Here is a 20,271-nt window from a genome sequence, read left to right on the forward strand (position 1 = left end):
AAAATGTTGTCAAAATTTTACTATTTCTATAGAAAATTTTGTCAAAATTTTTTTGTATAGAAAATTTTCTCAAAAATTTATTTCTATAGAAAATTTTGTCAAAATTTTTTTGTATAGAAAATTTTCTCAAAAATTTATTTCTATAGAAAATTTTGTCAAAATTTTATTATTTCTATAGAAAATGTTGTCAGAATTTTTTTTTGTATAGAAAATTTTCACAAAAGTTTATTTCTGTAGAAAATTTTTTTCCAAATTTTAGTTTTACAGAAAATTTTCAAAATTTTATTTTTATTATATTTCATGTTAGCCTGATACCGAAACAGGCAATTGACGTCCAAATGCATTATATCTAATTATACAATTATTTTTCGAGCTTTTATGGACAGATATAGATTAAGGAACATGGTTAATAGAGCCATTGAAAAGAAAACGCCAGATACAAATTTATACACGCCTGGACTGCACATGTTTCGGTTCGGGCGAATGAACCTTTCCACAGCCTTTAGTATAGATCTGGCTGGGAGAGATAACTCAATTTTGGGCCCTTTATGCTAACTCCTTATGGAGAAAACATTTGGGAAATTTCCTTTTACAAATTGAATCATCTTTTCTCCCACTGTACATCATCTTTTCATATAACTTACAAGTCCCTTAATCTTATTTTTATTTCGTTTTGTTACATAGTCCATAAAAGCTCGAAAAATAATTGTATAATTAGATATAATGCATTTGGACGTCAATTGCCTGTTTCGGTATCAGGCTAACATGAAATATAATAAGCAACGATGAGCCCGTCGTAAAACTAGGAAAAACACGATTAATGTACGCGTTAGAATTGTTGTTGTATCCTGGAAACCAGTTTCTGTAAGTTATCACATGTTGTTGTAGTTGACTGTAGAAACAATAAGCATTGTTCGACTGTTCACCACTTAGGTGAATTCTAACAAATTAGCTTTCTAAAAATAAATTTCGTGTTGTTGCATTACTATGTAACAAAACGAAATAAAAATAAGATTAAGGACTTGTAAGTTATATGAAAAGATGATGTACAGTGGGAGAAAAGATGATTCAATTTGTAAGAGGAAATTTCCCAAATGTTTTCTCCATAAGGAGTTAGCATAAAGGGCCCAAAATTGAGTTATCTCTCCCAGCCAGATCTATACTAAAGGCTGTGGAAACCCGAACCGTAACATGTACAGTCCAGGCGTGTATAGATTTGTATCTGGCGTTTTCTTTTCAATGGCTATATTAACCATGTTCCTTAATCTATATCTGTCCATAAAAGCTCGAAAAATAATTGTGTAATTAGATTTTATTTTTATAGAAAATTTTGTCAAAATTTTATTTCTATAGAAAATATTGTCAAAATTTTAGTTCTATAGAAAATTGTTGTCAACATTTTAGTTCTATAGAAAATTTCGTCAAAATTTTATTATTTTGTCAAAATTTTTATACCCTGCGCCACACTGTGGAACAGGGTATTTTAAATTAGTGCATATGTTTGCAACACCCAGAAGGAGATGAGATAGACACATGGTGTCTTTGGCAAAAATGCTCAGGGTGGGCTCCTGAGTCGATATAGCCATGTCCGTCTTTCCGTGAATACATTTTTGTAATCAAAGTCTAGGTCGCAGTTTTAGTCCAATCGACTTCAAATTTGGTACAAGTATGTGTTTTGGCTCAGAATAGAACTCTATTGATTTTGGAAGAAATCGGTTCAGATATAGATATAGCTCCCATATATATCTTTCGCCCGATATGGACTAATACGGTCCCAGAAGCCATAGTTTTACCCCAATTTGCTTGAATCTTTGCACTAGGAGTACAATTAGTAGTGTAGTCAAGTGTGCCAAATTTTATTGAAATCGGTTTAGAGTTAGATATAGCTCCAATATATAGCTTTCGGCCGATTTACACTCATATGACCACAGAGGCCAATTTTTTGCTCCGATTTAGTTGAAATTTTGCACAGGGAGAAGAATTAGCATTGTAGCTATGCGTGCAAAATTTGAATGAAATCGGTTCAGATTTAGATATAGCTCCAATATATAGCTTTCGGCCGATTTACACTCGTATGACCACAGTGGCCATTCTTTTACTCCGATTTAATTGAAATTTTGCACAGAGAGTAGAATTAGCATTGTAGTTATGCGTGCCAAATTTGGTTGAAATCGGTTCAGATTTAGATATAGCTCACATATATAGCTTTCGCCCGATTTACACTCATATGACCACAGAGGCCAATTTTTTGTTCCGATTTAGTTGAAATTTTGCACAGGGAGTAGAATGAGCATTGTAGCTATGCGTGTCAAATTTGGTTGAAATCGGTTCAGATTTAGATATAGGTCCCATATATAGCTTTCGCCCGATTTACACTCATATGACCACAGAGGCCAATTTTTAACTCTGATTTAGTTGAAATTTTGCATAGGGAGTAGAATTAGCATTGTAGCTATGCGTGCCAAATTTGGTTGAAATCGGTTCAGATTTAGATATAGCTCCCATATATATGTTTTTCTGATGTCGACAAAAATGGTCAAAATACCAACATTTTGCTTGTAAAATCACCACTGCTTAGTCGAAAAGTTGTAAAAATGACTATTTTTCCTAAACTTCTAATACATATATATCGAGCGATAAATCATAAATAAACTTTTGCGAAGTTTCCTTAAAATTGCTTCAGATTTAAATGTTTCCCATATTTTGTCACTAACATTGTGTTCCACCCTAGTGCATTAGCCGAATTAAATTTTGAGTCTATAGATTTTGTAGAAGTCTATCAAGTTCTGTCCAGGTCGAGTGATATTTAAATGTATGTATTTGGGACAAACCTTTATATGTAGCCCCAACACATTTGGCGGATGTGATATGGTATCGAAAATTTAGATCTACAAAATGGTGCAGGGTATAATACAGTCGGTCTCGTCCGACTTTAAACTTTCCTTGCTTGTTTTCCCATAACACAGTGCAAAACAAAAATTCCAAACAAAAAATCACTTATCCCAGCCGAAAGTACACGATGAGAGAGAGAGAGAAAAGTAATTTCTGGATTTTGCCAGATTGGTTGCCGTTCGTTTTTTACGAGTCTCTATAGTTCTTTTTCCAAATTCGATTTTGAGCACTTTTTTCCAATTTTCTCCTATTTGTCGCTTGGCCATAGGTCGAAAACTGCTTTGATTTTTTTGCAGTCTTTAGCAAAATTGTAGCTCTTGCCTCGGCTGACAAAAATGCTGAATATATTAAGTCGGAAAATTTTCATTTTCATGTGAAAACTCCCAAAAATGTCGTGTGTTTTTGAAACTCGATAGTATTTTTAATAAATTTTAACAAAAAAAAATCATTCAACTCATTCTTTTAAAAATTGAATAATTTTTTTTATTATAAATGAAAAGATGCTCAAGCTTCTTCAGGGATTATCTTAAATACGATAAATTTCGATACAAGATGGTCAAACATCTTTAAAAAATTAAAAGTAGGATATTTCGATCCGCGCTGGTTAAACTTCTTCAGGGATGATCATTCATTCGTTTTTGAAACTCGATATACTTTTCTAATAAATTGTACAAAAAAAAAATTCATTAATTCATTCTTTTAAAATTAAATAATTTTTTATACCCTCCACCATAGGACGGGGGGTATATTAACTTTGTCATTCCGTTTGTAACATATCGAAATATTGCTCTAAGACCCCATTAAGTCTATATATTCTGGGTCGTGGTGAAATTCTGAGTCGATCTGAGCATGTCCGTCCGTCCGTCTGTTGAAATCACGCTAACTTCCGAACGAAACAAGCTATCGACTTGAAACTTGGCACAAGTAGTTGTTATTGATGTAGGTCGGATGGTATTGTAAATGGGCCATATCGGTCCACTTTTACGTATAGCCCCCATATAAACGGACCCCCAAATTTGGCTTGCGATTGCTCTAAAAGAAGCAAATTTCATTCGATCAGGCAAAAATTTGGTACATGGTGTTAGTATATGGTCTCTAACAACCATGCAAAAATTGGTCTATATCGGTCCACTTTTACGTATAGCCCCCATATAAACGGACCCCCAAATTTGGTTTGCGATTGCTCTAAGAGAAGCAAATTTCATCCGATCCGGCTGAAATTTGGTACATGGTGTTAGCATATGGTCTCTAAGAACCATGCAACAATTGGTCCATATCGGTCCACTTTTACGTATAGCCCCCATTTAAACGGACCCCCAAATTTGGCTGGCGATTGCTCTAAGAGAAGCAAATGTCATCCGATCCGGCTGAAATTTGGTACATGGTGTTAGTATATGGTCTCTAACAACCATGCAAAAATTGGTCCACATCGGTCCATAATTTTATATAGGCCCCATATAAACCGATCCCCAGATTTGACTTCCGGAGCCTCTTAGAAGAGCAAAATTCATCCGATCCGGTTGAAATTTGGTACGTGGTGTTAGTATATAGTCTCTAACAACCATGCAAGAATTGGTCCATATCGGTCCATAATTATATATAGCCCCCATATAAATCGATCCCCAGATTTGTCCTCCGGAGCCTCTTGGAGGAGCAAAATTCATCCGATCCGGTTGAAACTTGGAACAAGTGGTCCATATCGGTTCATAATCATGGTTGCCACTCGAGCCAAAAATAATCTACAAAAATTTTATTTTTATAGAAAACATTGTCAAAATGTTATTTCTATAGAAAATTTTGTCAAAATTTTATTTCTATAGAAAATTTTGTCAAAAATTTAGTTCTATAGAAAATTTTGACAAAATTTTATTTCTATAGAAAATGTTGTCAAAATTTTATTTCTATAGAAAATTTTGTCAAAATTTTACTTCAATAGAAAATGTTGTCAAAATTTTATTTTGTCAAAATTTTATTTCTATACAAACTTTAAACTTAATTATATAAGTATTTAATCGGCAGTTTTTAGTTTAACCCTCGGACAGACACATGAATCTGGCCAGACCTTCTTCGATTCTAATTGTAATACATTTATAATATAGCTAGAGATTTGAAACTTCTGTACCCTCCTAAAATTTTATTACCTATCGATGTGTGAAAAAATCAGGACGGAAAATACGACAGTAATAATGTAATAATATCAACAAAATAGCATATTTTCCATATAAATACATTAAAATACATAGTGGGTCTGGCCAGGCCCCATGTATTACGAATGTGACTATCGAAACATGTGTATGCCGGAGGGTTAATATATACCATGTATGGACTATGTGGTATATATTACGGCGTTAGGAAGTTTTAAGATACCTTGCCATCGGCTTCAGTAGAAGTTTCTACGCAATCCATGGTGGAGGGTACATAAGCTTCGGCCTGGCCGAACTTACGGCCGTTTATACTTGTTTTTTATTATAAATGAAAAGATATTCAAGATGCTCAAGCTTCTTCAGGGATTATCATAAATAAGATAAATTTCGATACAAGATGGTCAAACATCTTTAGAAAATTAAAAGTAGGATATTTCGATTCGCGCTGGTTAAACATCTTCAGAGATGATCATTCAAATAAAAAACCTTTTAAAAATTAAAAGTAGGATATTTCGATTCGTGCTGGTTAAACTTCTTCAGGGATGATCATTCAAATAAAAAACCTTTTAGTTCGATTCGCGATGGTTAAACATCTTCAGTGTGAGGCACTCAGCAAAAAGAAAAAATATTAAGATTTTAATTTGCTCATTTCTGTGCTTTCTTGAATTGGTGTGATTTTTAAAAAAAATCAATTAAAATGGTTATAAATATTAAATTATTTTTAACATCTTCCATTTTTTTACAAAATATAAACTTAATTTTTGCTTATGGAACCTCCTAGTGATTTTGATGAAATTACTTGGGAAATTACAATATTATATTTAAAAAAATGTCATTTGTATTCATAACAAAACAGAATTTTAAACGAGTCCTCTTTCCAAAGGACTTCAGTGTTTCGTCTCTACCATTCTTAGAAATTCAAATGAAGCTAACAAAGATCTAGGAGATAGACAGAGAAGACACCAAAGGATTAAGAGAAGATTATGATATTGGTTAGTACTAAATTATAAATAATAAATAATGCTCTACATGCTCTTCCGTTTATTATTCTTTTATAGTTATGTGACAAAAAAATTAAAACAACTACACACATTAAACATTTATCTATAAATTATAACAATCATAGAAGAATGGTGAAAGTCACAATCAATCATTGCTAACTACTTCTTCACAAAAAAAAAATTATACACCAATCGACGACATATAACAGGCTTTCACTAATGGTTATTTAAAAATATATTTATTAAATAAAACTAAAAAAAAAACAATATTTTATTTAAAGAAAACTTAAAAAACACATCTAGTGACCATATAGTTAAATGTGATTAAATTATGAGCTATATGATGATGATGATATTAAAAAATGACGAGAGGAATTAACTTACCTTCTTGACACTGCGAGTGGTGGAAAAGCCATCACCTCGACGATAGTTATCACCCTATAGAGAAAGGAATAAGGATAAATTCAAATTTAATAATATATTACAAAGTTAAAATGAATTGAATGAATCATATGTTGAATTCATATATAAGAAAATCCTATAAGAAGTGTGCCCTGCTAGAGGCCAAGGCTCGAGATCAGTTTATAAGTGTTATATACAGAAAAAATACTCTGTTGTAAAACTGATGCTAAAATGAACTAATATTTATTGCAAACATTTTATTTTGTTTTAGTTCATTTTTAAAATTTTTTAAGAAATTTTTCCCAGTCCAACGATTTTTTCTTTATTCCAAGTATGTCTCAAAAATTTTATGAACTAAATGGCAGTAAAATTTTTGAGACATAGAAATTAGTTCAATTCTAACTAAAACAGAAGAAGTTTTTCGTACACTTCTCAAAAATAGTAAGAATGAACTACAGCGTGATTAAGATGGGAATGATCTGGCGCTTAAGATTTTTTCTTTATTTTTAGTTCATTTTTTTTCTCGAGGAAGATGAATTTCGTAAATGGTAATTAAAAATCCATAACTATCGGAAAATATTCGTTAGTTTAATGAATCTCAAAATCTGAAATACAATTTAGTTCAATTTTCGTACGAGATAGTTCATTTTTCCACATAGGTTAGGTTAGGTGGCTGCCCGATGTATCAGGCTCACATGGACTATTCAGTCCATTGTGATACCACATTGGTGAACTTCTCCCTTATCACTGAGTGCTGCCCGATTCCATGTTAAGCTCAATGACAAGGGACCTCCTTTTTATAGCCGAGTCCGAACGGCGTTCCACATTGCAGTGAAACCACTTAGAGAAGCTTGAAACCCTCAGAAATGTCACCAGCATTACTGAGGTGGGATAATCCACCGCTGAAAAACTTTTTGGTGTTGGGTCGAAGCAGGAATCGAACCCACGACCTTGCGTATGCAAAGTGGGCATGGTAACCATTGCACCACGGTGGCTCCCACATAATGTAGTCAATAACGTCTACTCGTACACATAAAATTCAAAGTATGTTTGTTTTGTTTCTTTGTTTGTTTGTATGTTCCAGGTAAGCTCCGAAACGGCTGAACCGATTTATTTGAAACTTTCAGAGATCGTAGGGGGCGCTCATGTGGTGAAAATAGGCTACCTCATTTTTTGATACTTGGTCGCGGAGGCGGCCTCCCCTTTGTCCGACTTTTTGAAAATTGGACCAAAGTTGACCGATTTGCTTGAAATTTTTAGTGAAGTTTTGGGTTGGCATCTAGACCAAGATCCGCTACTTTATTTTTCGATATTTGGTTATGAAATTAATATGGGGTGTCTGTTGCGTTTATATTTGGACGGGGAGGGGAGAAAGACCTCCCCCTTGCCACACTTTTTGAAAATTGGAACAAAATATCCTATTTGCTTGAAAATTTCAGGGAAGATTGAATGGGGGCGTCTAGACAAAAAACGGCTACTTTATTTTTCGATATTTGGTCGGGGATCGGGACCTCCCTTTTGCCCGAACTTTTTTTAAAGTACAGTGAAAACAAAACTAAAATTCTCCGATTGAAATTTTACGGAAAACCCGGATGAGGTTATGAAATTTATATCAGGTTCCTGATTTTTTTAATATTTGGTCGGGGAAAAATAAGAGGGCATACACAAAAAAATTTTTTCTGGTTTAATCACGAAACTAATTGATCCAATTAATTTTTTAATTGAAATGTCTTCAATCACAGTAATGATAGTATCAATTAAAAAATTAATTGAAGGTCAATTAAAAAATTAATTGATCCAATTAAAAAATTAATTAATACTATTAATTTTTGTGATTGATTTTTTGTTCCAATTGAAAAATTTGTTGAATCAATTAAATTTTTAATTGGATATTTTTTAAAACTCAATTAAAATTTTAATTGGAATTTAATTGGGTAGTTTGTGAAATTAATATAGGGTACGTGATTTTCCGGTATCTTGTCGGGGTGGAGCGAAGATAAGAAAAGGTTTCCTTTTGTCCGATTTTTTGCTTCGCTGCGCCTTCCAAAGCACATTTGTCAAGACTGACGGTTTTGCATCTGCATATTTGCCGTATTTCTGTATATAAACGAAAAGGCAAGTTGTCCGATTTGTTGGAAAGAATTCAAATCTCTTCGAATTTGTTGTCATCTCGAAGGATATGGCTGACTGAGTTAACGCAAAATGTTCCTACAAATAGGCTTCGGAAGGCGCAGCGAAGCGGGCCGGGATACGCTAGTAATAATATCAATTCCATAATATTCATGTCCAATCAGTTCATATGGATATTGTAATAATATATGGAGTTTTTTGAAAAAAAATGTTTTGCTATAGCACATAAAAAACCACCTTTTAAAAGACTTGAATTCCATTTCGCATGACTTTTTTCTGAATGCAATAGATCAAAATGCTATTGTAAAATTGTAAACAATAAAACAAACTGTCACTGGAATAAATCTAACGGACAATCATTTCAGAAATCAAGTTGGTTGTAATACATATTAGTCACCCTGTATATATACATATATCAATTTAATTAAACATTTCTAAATTCATCCTAACATTTCTACCTTCACAGAAAAAAATTTCACCACAATTTTTCCAATTAAAATCTTAATTGAGTTTTAAAAAATATTCAATTAAAAATTTAATTGATTCAACAAATTTTTTAATTGAAAAAAAAATCAATCACACAAATTTATAGTATCAATTAAATATTTAATTGGATCAATTAATTTTTTAATTGACTGTCAATTAATTTTTTAATTGATACTATCATTTCTGTGATTGAAGACATTTCAATTAAAAAATTAATTGGATCAATTAATTTCGTGATTGAATCAGAAATTTTTTTTTGTGTGTTGCTGGGTTTATATTTTTTTAGAGTTTATATTTAAATTTTGTTTTCATCAAAAACTTACCATTACTTGATGAGATCTTAAAGTACCAAAATTATCACGACAACGATATGATTGCTGGGTATTATAACCATCTGGCTGGAATTGGAAGAACGTTTCTGAGTTGGGACCATGGTGAGGTGGCATGGGTTTACGTAAAGTACTCTTAGGCGAATGCATTTTTGGTGGTGGTTGTGGTAATAGCACTGGCTCGGCATAGGTTACCTCTTCAACTTGAGGTAATAATTTGGGTTCAGCTTGAATTCTAACAAAAAAAAAAAAAAACAATAGACGTTAAAAATATGATATTTGCATATGCTTTCGACGACACCACAAAAACAAAACAACACCCCTTACACTTACCTATTAACATTTTGCCTTTGCTCAAAATATTCATATTCCGTATCGGGATATGGTAGATTATCATCTTCATCCTTATGACAACGACGGCCACAGAAATAGCCTGTAAAGAATCCTACTAACAGCGAGAATATCGATCCCGCTAAAACAGCCATCACCAAAGTTTCCACCGTATACTGGGCATTTATGATATCTGGAGAAATGTGTGGACCTTTATGTGATTAGTTTTGTTTATCCCCAATACAGAACATAGTGGTGTACGTTCATTTGGTGTTGGTAGAGTTGTATGTGGTCAAAAGTGTTCGAGAGAGGGAGAGAGTGTGTGGTGTGTGTGTGGGCGTGAGTGCATATGGGATTTGATAAGTGTTGAATGCATTTGTTGTTTTTGTTTTGTTTTTTTTTTTTTGAGAATGCATTTGGACAGGTGTAAATTGAGTACGGTGCAAGTGTGTTGTTGTAGTTGTTGTAATAGTATATGCACATATAAAAAGAAATCCAACGGAATAATATAAACGTGTTCGGGTATTGGCAGGGGGATGTTGGCACACAGGACAGCAACAACAGCAAGAACATCAATTAAACATCAAACATCGAGGAATCCAATAACACACAAACACATAAAAGAAAATAAACGAAATTCAATCAAATGTTGGCCATGTTTGAATATATGAGTTTTGGCAGAGAGAGTTAGAGTGAGAGTGAGAGTATGAGTTGAGATTGAGATTTTTATTTTTTTGGATTATATGTGTGTCAATAACAATTTCATTTGGTTTGTTGTGTGTTTGTGCGTGTTTGAGATGCAAGAAATGGCACACATGTATATTAAATTTGGCGTTTTGTTTTTCGTTAACATTGAAAAATTTATAACAATTTACAAAACAACATGTAAAAAGACGAAAAAAATAGAAAGAACAAAGAGAAACATTAAGAAAAATATACAGGGATTAAATTTTTGTTTTTTTTTTTTTAATTTTTTTATGTATTTTTTCCGAATTATTGTCAAATAAAATATTTATTAACAGCGTGTTTTTTATATTTCGCGCAATGAGAATAATAAATAGCTTGGCGATTGCATGCAAATGAGATGAAAATAAAAACTTTTTAGAAAAAACATTTTAAAACCCTCCTTCATTGATTAAGGAAAATTTCTCAAGTATCAATTCGATAACCTCAACACTAAAAAAAATATTGACCTATAATGTGAGATTAAATTGTAATACAACTAATTTATTTAATTATAAGGAAATGTCTTTAAAATAAAGAAATTTTAATTAAAAGAACATTTTAATTAAACGAAAATAATTTTTTGAATTTAGTACAGAAAAAAATATTGAAAATATTTTATGATTATTTACCTAAATTTCAAGACACGTAATACACACAATACTAAGGGAAAATGTTTTTAACATAAAGAAATTTTAATTAAAAGAACGTTCATAATTATTGCACTGAAAAAAATATTGTCGTGAGGTCAAAGATTTCATGTCTTTAAAATACGAATGCAAATTTTGCTTAGCATAGAAGACGCATTTCTCTAATATAAAGTTTTTTTCCTTGTCCAAAAGTCGATACAATTTTCAATGAAGTCGTATTGTCCTTATAATTAAGTGATTTGACTTAAAAATGAGTATCATAACATGAAAGAAAACACGTTTGGGCTAAGGTCAACTTGACTTTAATAATTCAGAAAAATTCTTTATATTTAATGAAATTGTCTTTACATTGGTTGTCTTTTTGCATCTTGACCACAAAGCAAAAAATCGTTCAAATATAGGACATGTTTTCCAAAACTTTATTTTAAAGAAGTTTTTTACTTGAAATATAGCATAATTTCTACTGGAAGTCGAGTCTTAATTTGGAATATAAAGTTGTCGTTAACTTGTTTTTAAGGGACTTTGATAGCATATGAAGAAAAAAAGCTGAGAAAGCGAACAATTAAAATTTGCTTCCTAGAAACAAGTACACAAAACCCATATTTAAAAGAAAATTGTGTCTTAAAAGTATCCTTACTTGTATTCTCCGCTTCTTTGGCTCGGAATCAATACCAAATTTTTTAAAGTAAAGACAAAATCTTTGGAACCGGGCATGCTTTTTTTCAGTGTGACTTAAATATTTTATTTTTAAAATTTGATATTTACGCCCCTTCATAGGCAAATATTTATTTGGAAAATTATATATCTTTGGTTTCTTTTTTTTTAATTTAAGAAAATATTGTTTATTTTGAGGTATTTTTTATAGTGTGCATTTTTTAACTGACTTTTATTTATACATGAATAAATCGAAAGAGGGAATGAAAATTGGAAAAATGAAATCTGTTTTCTTTTTCTATTTTTAATTTTATGTAGCCTACATTTAGGCTAAAATATTCGCATTTTAAAGAAACCGCATCACACTGGTCGGTGTTATATGGAGTTAGCGGCCAAAAATACTTCCAGTATAGGTATCATCGTGAAACTTCGGTCACGGCTTCATAATAATGTCAGGACTATTTAATGATAAAATGGAATTGATTGGTGACGTTTTGGTATAGCCCCCATATAGACCTATCTCCCGAGTTTACTTCTTGGGCTTCTAAAAACTGTATTTTCTATCAGATTTGGCTGAAAATTGAAATCTGAAGGTATATTGGACCAAAATTAGGTGTGCTAAAAATGGTGTATCGGTCCAAGTTTTGGTATAGCTCCCATATAGACCGATCTCCCAATTGTACTTCTTGAGCTTCTAGGAACCATAGTTTCTATACGATATCCCTGAAATTGGAAATCTAGAGGTATTTTAGGACCGCAAATAGGAGCGCCAAAAATGGTGTCTATCGGTCAATATATTCATATAACCCCCATATAAACCGATATCCCGATTTTACTTCTTGGGCTTCTAGAATCCGTATTTGCTTTCCTTAAACTTGAAATACAGAGGTATTTTAGGACCACAAATAGGTGTGAAGAAAATTATGGTTATAGGTTCGTGCGTTGGTATAGCCCCTATATATACCGATCTTCCGATTTTATTTTTTGGGCTTCTAGAAAACGTACTTTCTATCCGATTTGCCTAAATCTAAAATCTAGAATTATTTTAAGATCACAAATAGATGTAACGGAAATGAGGTGAATCAGCCCATGTGTTGGTATAGCCCACGTATAGACCGATCTCATGATTTTACTCCCAGGGCAGTAGTTTTTATCCGATTTTCATGAAGTTGTAAAACAAGATTGTTTTGAAAATTCGCCCTATTTTCATCGATATATTTTGAACCACTTAACTTATCAGAGATCTTATTATACACGTTTGTTCGACATCTCAATACCTTGCATTCAAGTACAAACAACGATATAATCGGACATTTCTAGCTCGAGGTATAATTTGTTTAGCGAAGAAAGTCAGAAAAACTAAAAATAACGGGATATTTCAAAAACGGATTCATAAAATTTTTAACCTTCATTTTCAAATTCAGCAGATCAAAATACATAAGAAAAGTCATCAAATGTACATTTTCAGTGTAAACTAGTGTTAACAAACACCACACAAAAATTCATATTTGGATATAAAGAAACAAGACCACTTCGGTATTAGGGAGATAACACAAAGGGGGGCAAAAGAAAGCAGCTGATTTTTATCAATTTAGAATCTTGACATTAACTAATAAACCACAAAATATCCTATTGGAGACTTCAGGGGGGAACACAACTGAAACTCTACATAAAATTTACATATAAGAACGAACGAACACGAAAGAATTAGACTGACAAAAAATGATTTTTAACTAATTTAAAACCAGTTTTAAACATTTTTTTTATTTTAAAATATAGTTAATACCATTTAGTTCAATATTCATTTCGATTTATTTGGATATAATTTTTCCTTCTTTTGTTTTATTTATTTAAAAGTGCACTTAGTTTTATACTTTTCACACTTCAAAAACCAACTGCTTACTTGCTCTCTCTTGAAGCCGTTCTTAAAGAGTACAGATGGAATAAAAAAAAAAAACAAATACACATTGTAAAACCTTGTTTGCATAAGAAACAGTGATGCTACACTGCTTGAAAAATTTCTAACTTTGATTTTTTATTTTTGGCCAAAGGGATCGACAACTGTGCGCATGTTTGGCTCGGAATCAATACCAATATCCTTAAGAAAAATATAAGAGTTGAATTAATTTTTTTTTATTGGATACATCAATTTTTTGATTGGCATTGGAGATTGAAGCAATTTTCATTAATAATTAATTGGATTGGAAATAATTTTGGTATTGAAACTAATAAAATAGTTTTTCTTTGAACAAATAATTTGGGTCAATTAATGTTTTTAATTTAACCAATTAATATTTTAATTGAAGTTGGTGATTGTTACTATCATTTCTGTAACTGAAGCAATTTCAATTAACAATTAATTTTACCAACTAATATTGATTTTAAATGATAACAAAAAAATTTTTTCTGTGTTGCTTTACAAAACTGTTGTCTATTAATTTTTTTATGGGACAAAAGTTTTGACGGGATGAATATACAACAAATAAAACTAATTCACTAATATTGGGAAGCCGAGAAAATTTTGTCATATTTACTCAATAGATGTCATTGGAGCAGTATGATATAATCCAATGTCATTAGCACACCGAAGAAAATTCCGTAGTTAAACTAACACTAAAATTGACTTATTTTTATTGCAAAAAAAATATTTGTTTGTAGTTAAATGTTTTTTTTCGAAATTTTCCTCAGCCCAATTAGGTTTTCCTTTTTTAAGAATTTCACAAACATTTTATTAACAAGACGTGGGAATAAAGTTAAATGACCGTACACATAAGTTCAATATGAGCAAGAGAAAATTTTCCAACGATTCCCAAAAATTGTAAGAAAGAACTACAGTATGATTAAAATGGTCATGATTTGGCATCAATGATTTTTTTCTTTACTTTTAGTTCATTTTTTCTTCTATGAGAGGATGTAATTTCGTGGTGATTTGTGGTTATAAAGTACACCAGGGCATTACATTTTCTTGGTTTTAACAACGTTTTGTGGTATTTCTCAAAATGTGGAGTACAATTTAGTTCAATTTTCCCATGACATAGTCCATTCTTGCAATAAAATAGTTTAATTTTTTTTTGTGTAATATTGGATCATTTCCTATGGTTTTGGAAGGATGATATTTTTGATGATTCTTTAACAGAAAAGAATAAATTCGGCGAAAATGAATTAAAGGTTACAGCTGCTAAAAAAAGTGAGTCAATGAATTCGCTATATTTTGAAATTTCTATATTTTTTTAAAACAGGTAAGGATTTTTGAAGCGAATAGTAATAGTTGCCAAAAGTGAAACAAAGTGGACATTAATGTGCACATGTACTCAACAAATGATCACGTAGCCGGGATGGATGTTTTAAAAGGATAAGCTGAGTATTTATTGGAATTGGTAACGAAGTTTGTAGTAAACAACAAAATGGGTAGAATTTTACAAAAAAAAAAAAAAATACGAACAGACTCTCTCGACTATACCCAATAAAGAAAGACTTAGAAAACAGGATATATAACTAAAATTTGTCTACTTTCTGAACAATTTGGTTTGAGTGGTCACGTAGCCGGGATGGATGTTTTAAAAGGATAAGCTGAGTATTTATTGGAATTGGTAACGAAGTTTGTAATAAACCACAAAATGGGTAGAATTTTATAAAAAAAATACGAACAGACTCTCTCGACTATACCCAATAAAGAAAGACTTAGAAAACAGGATATATAACTAAAATATGTCTACTTTCTAATAAATTTGGTTTTAGTGAATTTTTTCTACACTTAAAGGAAATGTGAAGGTAGTCGAGAAATGATTTAGCCTTAGTGGAGTTTACTATTTATATAAAAATATTTAATAAAAAAAAATATCAAAATGAAGATGATAGCAAATTATGAAACAATAGCATATTTTGTATAAAACTGTAACCAAAAATATTTACATGCATATATATATTTGTTTTGTTTTTGAAATATTTGACAACATTAAATAGGCATTACAAGCAATTAATTGGCAAAATAAAAGATATATTTAAAGTTTGGGATTTTTCATGCAAAACATACCTTCAAAATTTTTGTCCTGCAAATTAATGACTTCATGATCTTTACTCTGACGACGTTGATCCAATAGGCCCATATCATCACGGTAGCCTTTTTGTTCGCCAACATTGGCATCTTTGGAATTAATTTTACCTAAAAAATTAACATAATTAAAATAAATAATATTTGTTAGGAGTTAAAGGAAAAATTTAAAAATATTTAAACGTTAATATCATATAAGAACGCTTTCCTATTATCTTATTATGTAGTTAAAAAAAAAAAAAACAAAAACAGATATCAATAAATAAAATTAAACTAAAATTAATAAAATTCAATTAAAAAAAATTATCACAATGGACTGAAAAGTCTAAGTGAGCTAAGTCTAAATCGGCCTGCCACACTTTTAACCTAATTTTGAAAAATTAAAAAAAATAGAAAACTTAATTAAGATAAGATGGGAAGGTATTTTAAATATTTTTAAAATAGTTTCCTAACTCACAAGAATTTTTTCCTACGAAATTTTAGACCAACAAATATTGGTTAATGTAATCGAATTGAAAGAAATTTTGTTTTAGTAAACCGACGTAAACCGAATTAAAAATTGCTCATATTTACTCCTAACTCCAATTAAGTATGTATGGGTGTGCACATAATAAAAAACTTCAAAAATAAAAGAAATTCAGTAATTTCGGTACGAATTTCAGAAAATATTTTTTTTCGATGTCATCATCGTTGATACTTATTTTACTTATGGAAGGCGTTTCTGATAAACGTAAAGTTTAATAGAACAAAAAAATTTGACGACGTAAATCGAAACCACGTAAATCGAGGGATTACTGTATATACTTCTATTGATTTTATAGTGATTAATTTTATATGAAATGAATTAAAATAAATTTATTTTATATTAAATTAATTTTTCTTTCATTATTTTTTTACCTTTTAAAATTTTGATTTAGTTTAGTTGACTGTCATTTAATTGATTTAAATTTGTCATTTTATATATTTCTATTAATATATTAATATTAATTTTATATGAATTGAATTAAAATAAATTTATTTTATTCGAAATTCAATAAATTTTAGTTTATTTTATATTATTAAAAAATTTAATAAAAGCTAATTGATTAAATCCGTTGATATTTATTATTTAAAGGGTATAATTCAGAGTTTTTAATTAAATTTACTTAAAAAATTATTTTTCTTTCTTATTTTACAAAAAACAATATGTGACTTCATCAGCTTTGTCAGAATTGTTTCATCAAAAACCGCTAGATTTGCCCAAAAAGTAGCTAAAACAAGTATATGCGACCGTAAGTTCGGCCAGGCCGAAGCTTATGCACCCTCCACCAGGGATTGCGTAGAAACTTCTACTGAAGCCGATGGCAAGGTATCTTAAAACTTCCTAACACCGTAATATATACCACAAAGTCCATACGTGGTATATATTAAACTAAAAAAGGCCGATTAAATACGTATATAATTAAGTTTAAAGTTTCTATAGAAATAAAATATTGACAAAATAAAATTTTGACAAAATTTTCTATAGAAATAAAATTTTGACAAAATTTTCTATAGAAATAAAATTTTGTCAATATTTTCTATAGAAATAAAATTTTGATCAAATTTTCTATAGAAATAAAATTTTGACAAATTTTTCTATAGAAATAACATTTTGACAATGTTTTCTATAAAAATAAAATTTTGGTAGATTATTTTGGGCTCGAGTGGCAACCATGATTATGAACCGATATGGACCAATTTTTGTGTGATTGGGGATCGGCTATATATAACTAAAGACCGATATGGACCAATTTTGGCATGGTTATTAGCGGCCTTATACTAGCACCACCTTGCAAATTTCAACCGGATCGGATGAATTTTGCTCGTCAAAGAGGCTCCGGAGATCAAATCTGGGGATCGATTTATATGGGGGCTATATATAATTATAGACCAATATGGACCAATTGTGGCATGGTTGTTAGAGACCATATACTAACACCACGTACCAAATTTCAACCGGATCGGATGAATTTTGCTCCTCTAAGAGGCTCCGCAAGCCAAATCTGGGGATCGGTTTATATGGGGGCTATATACAATTATGGCCCGATGTGGACCAATTTTTGCATGGTTGTTAGAGACCATATACTAACACCATGTACCAAATTTCCGCCGGATCGGATGAAATTTGCTTCTCTTAGAGCAATCGCAAGCCAAATTTGGGGGTCCGTTTATATGGGGGCTATACGTAAAAGTGGACCGATATGGCCCATTTGCAATACCGTCCGACCTACATCAATAACAACTACTTGTGCCGAGTTTCAAGTCTATAGCTTGTTTCGTTCGGAAGTTAGCGTGATTTCAACAGACGGACGGACGGACGGACATGCTCAGATCGACTCAGAATTTCACCACGACCCAGAATATATATATTCTTTATGGGGTCTCAGAGCAATATTTCGATGTGTTACAAACGGAATGACCCCAATCCTATGGTGGAGGGTATAAAAAGTTAAAAAATTGCTAGAAAAAATCAAAATTTTTATACCCTCCACCATAGTGTATATTAACTTTGTCATTCCGTTTGTAACACTTCGAAATATTGATCTAAGGCCCTATAAAGAATATATATTCTTCATGGTTAGATCGACTCAGAATTTCACCACGACCTAGAATATATATATATATATATAGATATATATATATATATATATATATATATATATATATATATATATATATATATATATATATATATATATATATATATATATATATATATATATATATATATATATATATATATATATATATATATATATATATTGTAGGTCGTGGTGAAATTCTGAGTCGATCTAACCATGTCCGTCTGTCCGTCTGTTGAAATCACACTAACTTCCGAACGAAAGAAGTTATCGACTTGAAACTTTGCACAAGTAGTTATTGATTTAGGTCGGATGGTATTGCAAATGGGCCATATCGGTCCACTTTTTCGTATAACCCCCCATATAAACAGACCCCCAGATTTGGTTTGCGGATCCTCTAAGAGAAGCAAATTTCATCCGATCCGGCTGAAATTTGATACATGGTGTTAGTATATGGTCTCTAACAACCATGCAAACATTTGTCCACATCGGTTCATAATCATATATAGCACCCATATAAACCGATCCCCCGATTTGGTTTGCCGAGCCTCTAAGAGAGGCAAATTTCATCCAATCCGGCTGAAATTTGGTACATGGTGTCAGTATATGATCTCTAACAAGCACGCACAAATTGGTCCACATTGGTTCATTATTATATATAGCCCCCATATAAACCGATCCCCAGATTTGACCTCCGGAGATCCTTGGAAGAGCAAAATTCATTCGATTCGGTTGAAATTTGGTACGTGATGTTAGTATTTTATATGATATTTAACAACCATGCCAAAATTGGTCCACATCGGTCCATAATTATATATAGCCCCCATATAAACCGATCCGGAGATTTGGTTGTGGAGCCTCTTAGAGGAACAAATTTCATCCGAGTCAGTTGGTATAATAATTTGGTACATTGTGCTAGTATATGGCCGATAACAACCATGTCTAACTAGGTCCATATCGGTCTATAGTTATATATAGCCCTCAGATAAATCGATCCCCAATCACACAAAAATTGGTCCATACCAAGTTCATTTCAATTCTGGCTCTCTAAGTACCGTGCAAAATTCCATATCGATTCGTAATTATTTGTAGACTTACCTATACATACCTTTTTTGTCTAATATATACCACGTATGGACTAACTCACAATTTAGAAAACGATGTAAGTATTTCCACAACCCAAGTAATTCGATCGAGGATGACAGTCTTTAGTAGAAGTTTCTACGCAATCCATGGTGGAGGGTACATAAGATTCGGCCTGCCCGAACTTATTTTTTTGGTTTGTGGTCAAGATACAAAAACTCCACAAATTTAAAGACAATTGACCCTAGCCTAACAAAATTTTCTTTCATGTAAAGATACCCAGGGAGCCACCGTGATTCAATGGTTAGCATGCCCGCCTTGCATACACAAGGTCGTGGGTTCGATTCCTGCTTCGACCGAACACCAAAAAGTTTTTCAGCGGTGGATTATCCCACATCATTAATTCTGGTGACATTTCTGAGGGTTTCAAAGCTTCTCTAAGTGGTTTCACTGCAATGTGCAACGCGGTTCGGACTCGGCTATAAAAAGGAGGTCCCTTGTCATTGAGCTTAACATGGAATCGGGCAGCACTCAGTGATAAGAGAGAAGTTCACCAATGTGGTATCACAATGGACTGAATAGTCTAAGTGAGCCTGATACATTGGGCTGCCACCTAACCTAACCTAACCGATGAGGACCAATTTTTGCATGGTCATTAGAGACAATATACTAACACTATGTACCAAATTTCAGCCGGACCGGATGAAATTTGCTTCTCTTAGGGGGTCCGCAAGCCAAATTTGGGGGTCCGTTTATATGGGGGCTATACGTAAATGTGGATCGATATGGCGCA

General features: G+C 31.8%; 1 protein-coding gene across 1 annotated transcript in view; it reads right to left on the reverse strand.

Annotated features, from left to right (window-relative positions):
* Sema1a (semaphorin 1a) overlaps positions 1-20,271 on the reverse strand; it is a 1,157,214-nt gene that overhangs the window by 26,852 nt on the left and 1,110,091 nt on the right. Inside the window, 4 exon segments of the mRNA XM_075293762.1 lie at positions 6,422-6,475; positions 9,379-9,619; positions 9,718-9,925; positions 15,775-15,903. Of these exon segments, the coding sequence (XP_075149877.1) occupies positions 6,422-6,475; positions 9,379-9,619; positions 9,718-9,925; positions 15,775-15,903 (632 nt within the window).

Source organism: Haematobia irritans, chromosome 2 (genome assembly GCF_050003625.1).
Source record: "Haematobia irritans isolate KBUSLIRL chromosome 2, ASM5000362v1, whole genome shotgun sequence".
NCBI classification, from domain to species: Eukaryota; Metazoa; Arthropoda; class Insecta; order Diptera; family Muscidae; genus Haematobia; species Haematobia irritans.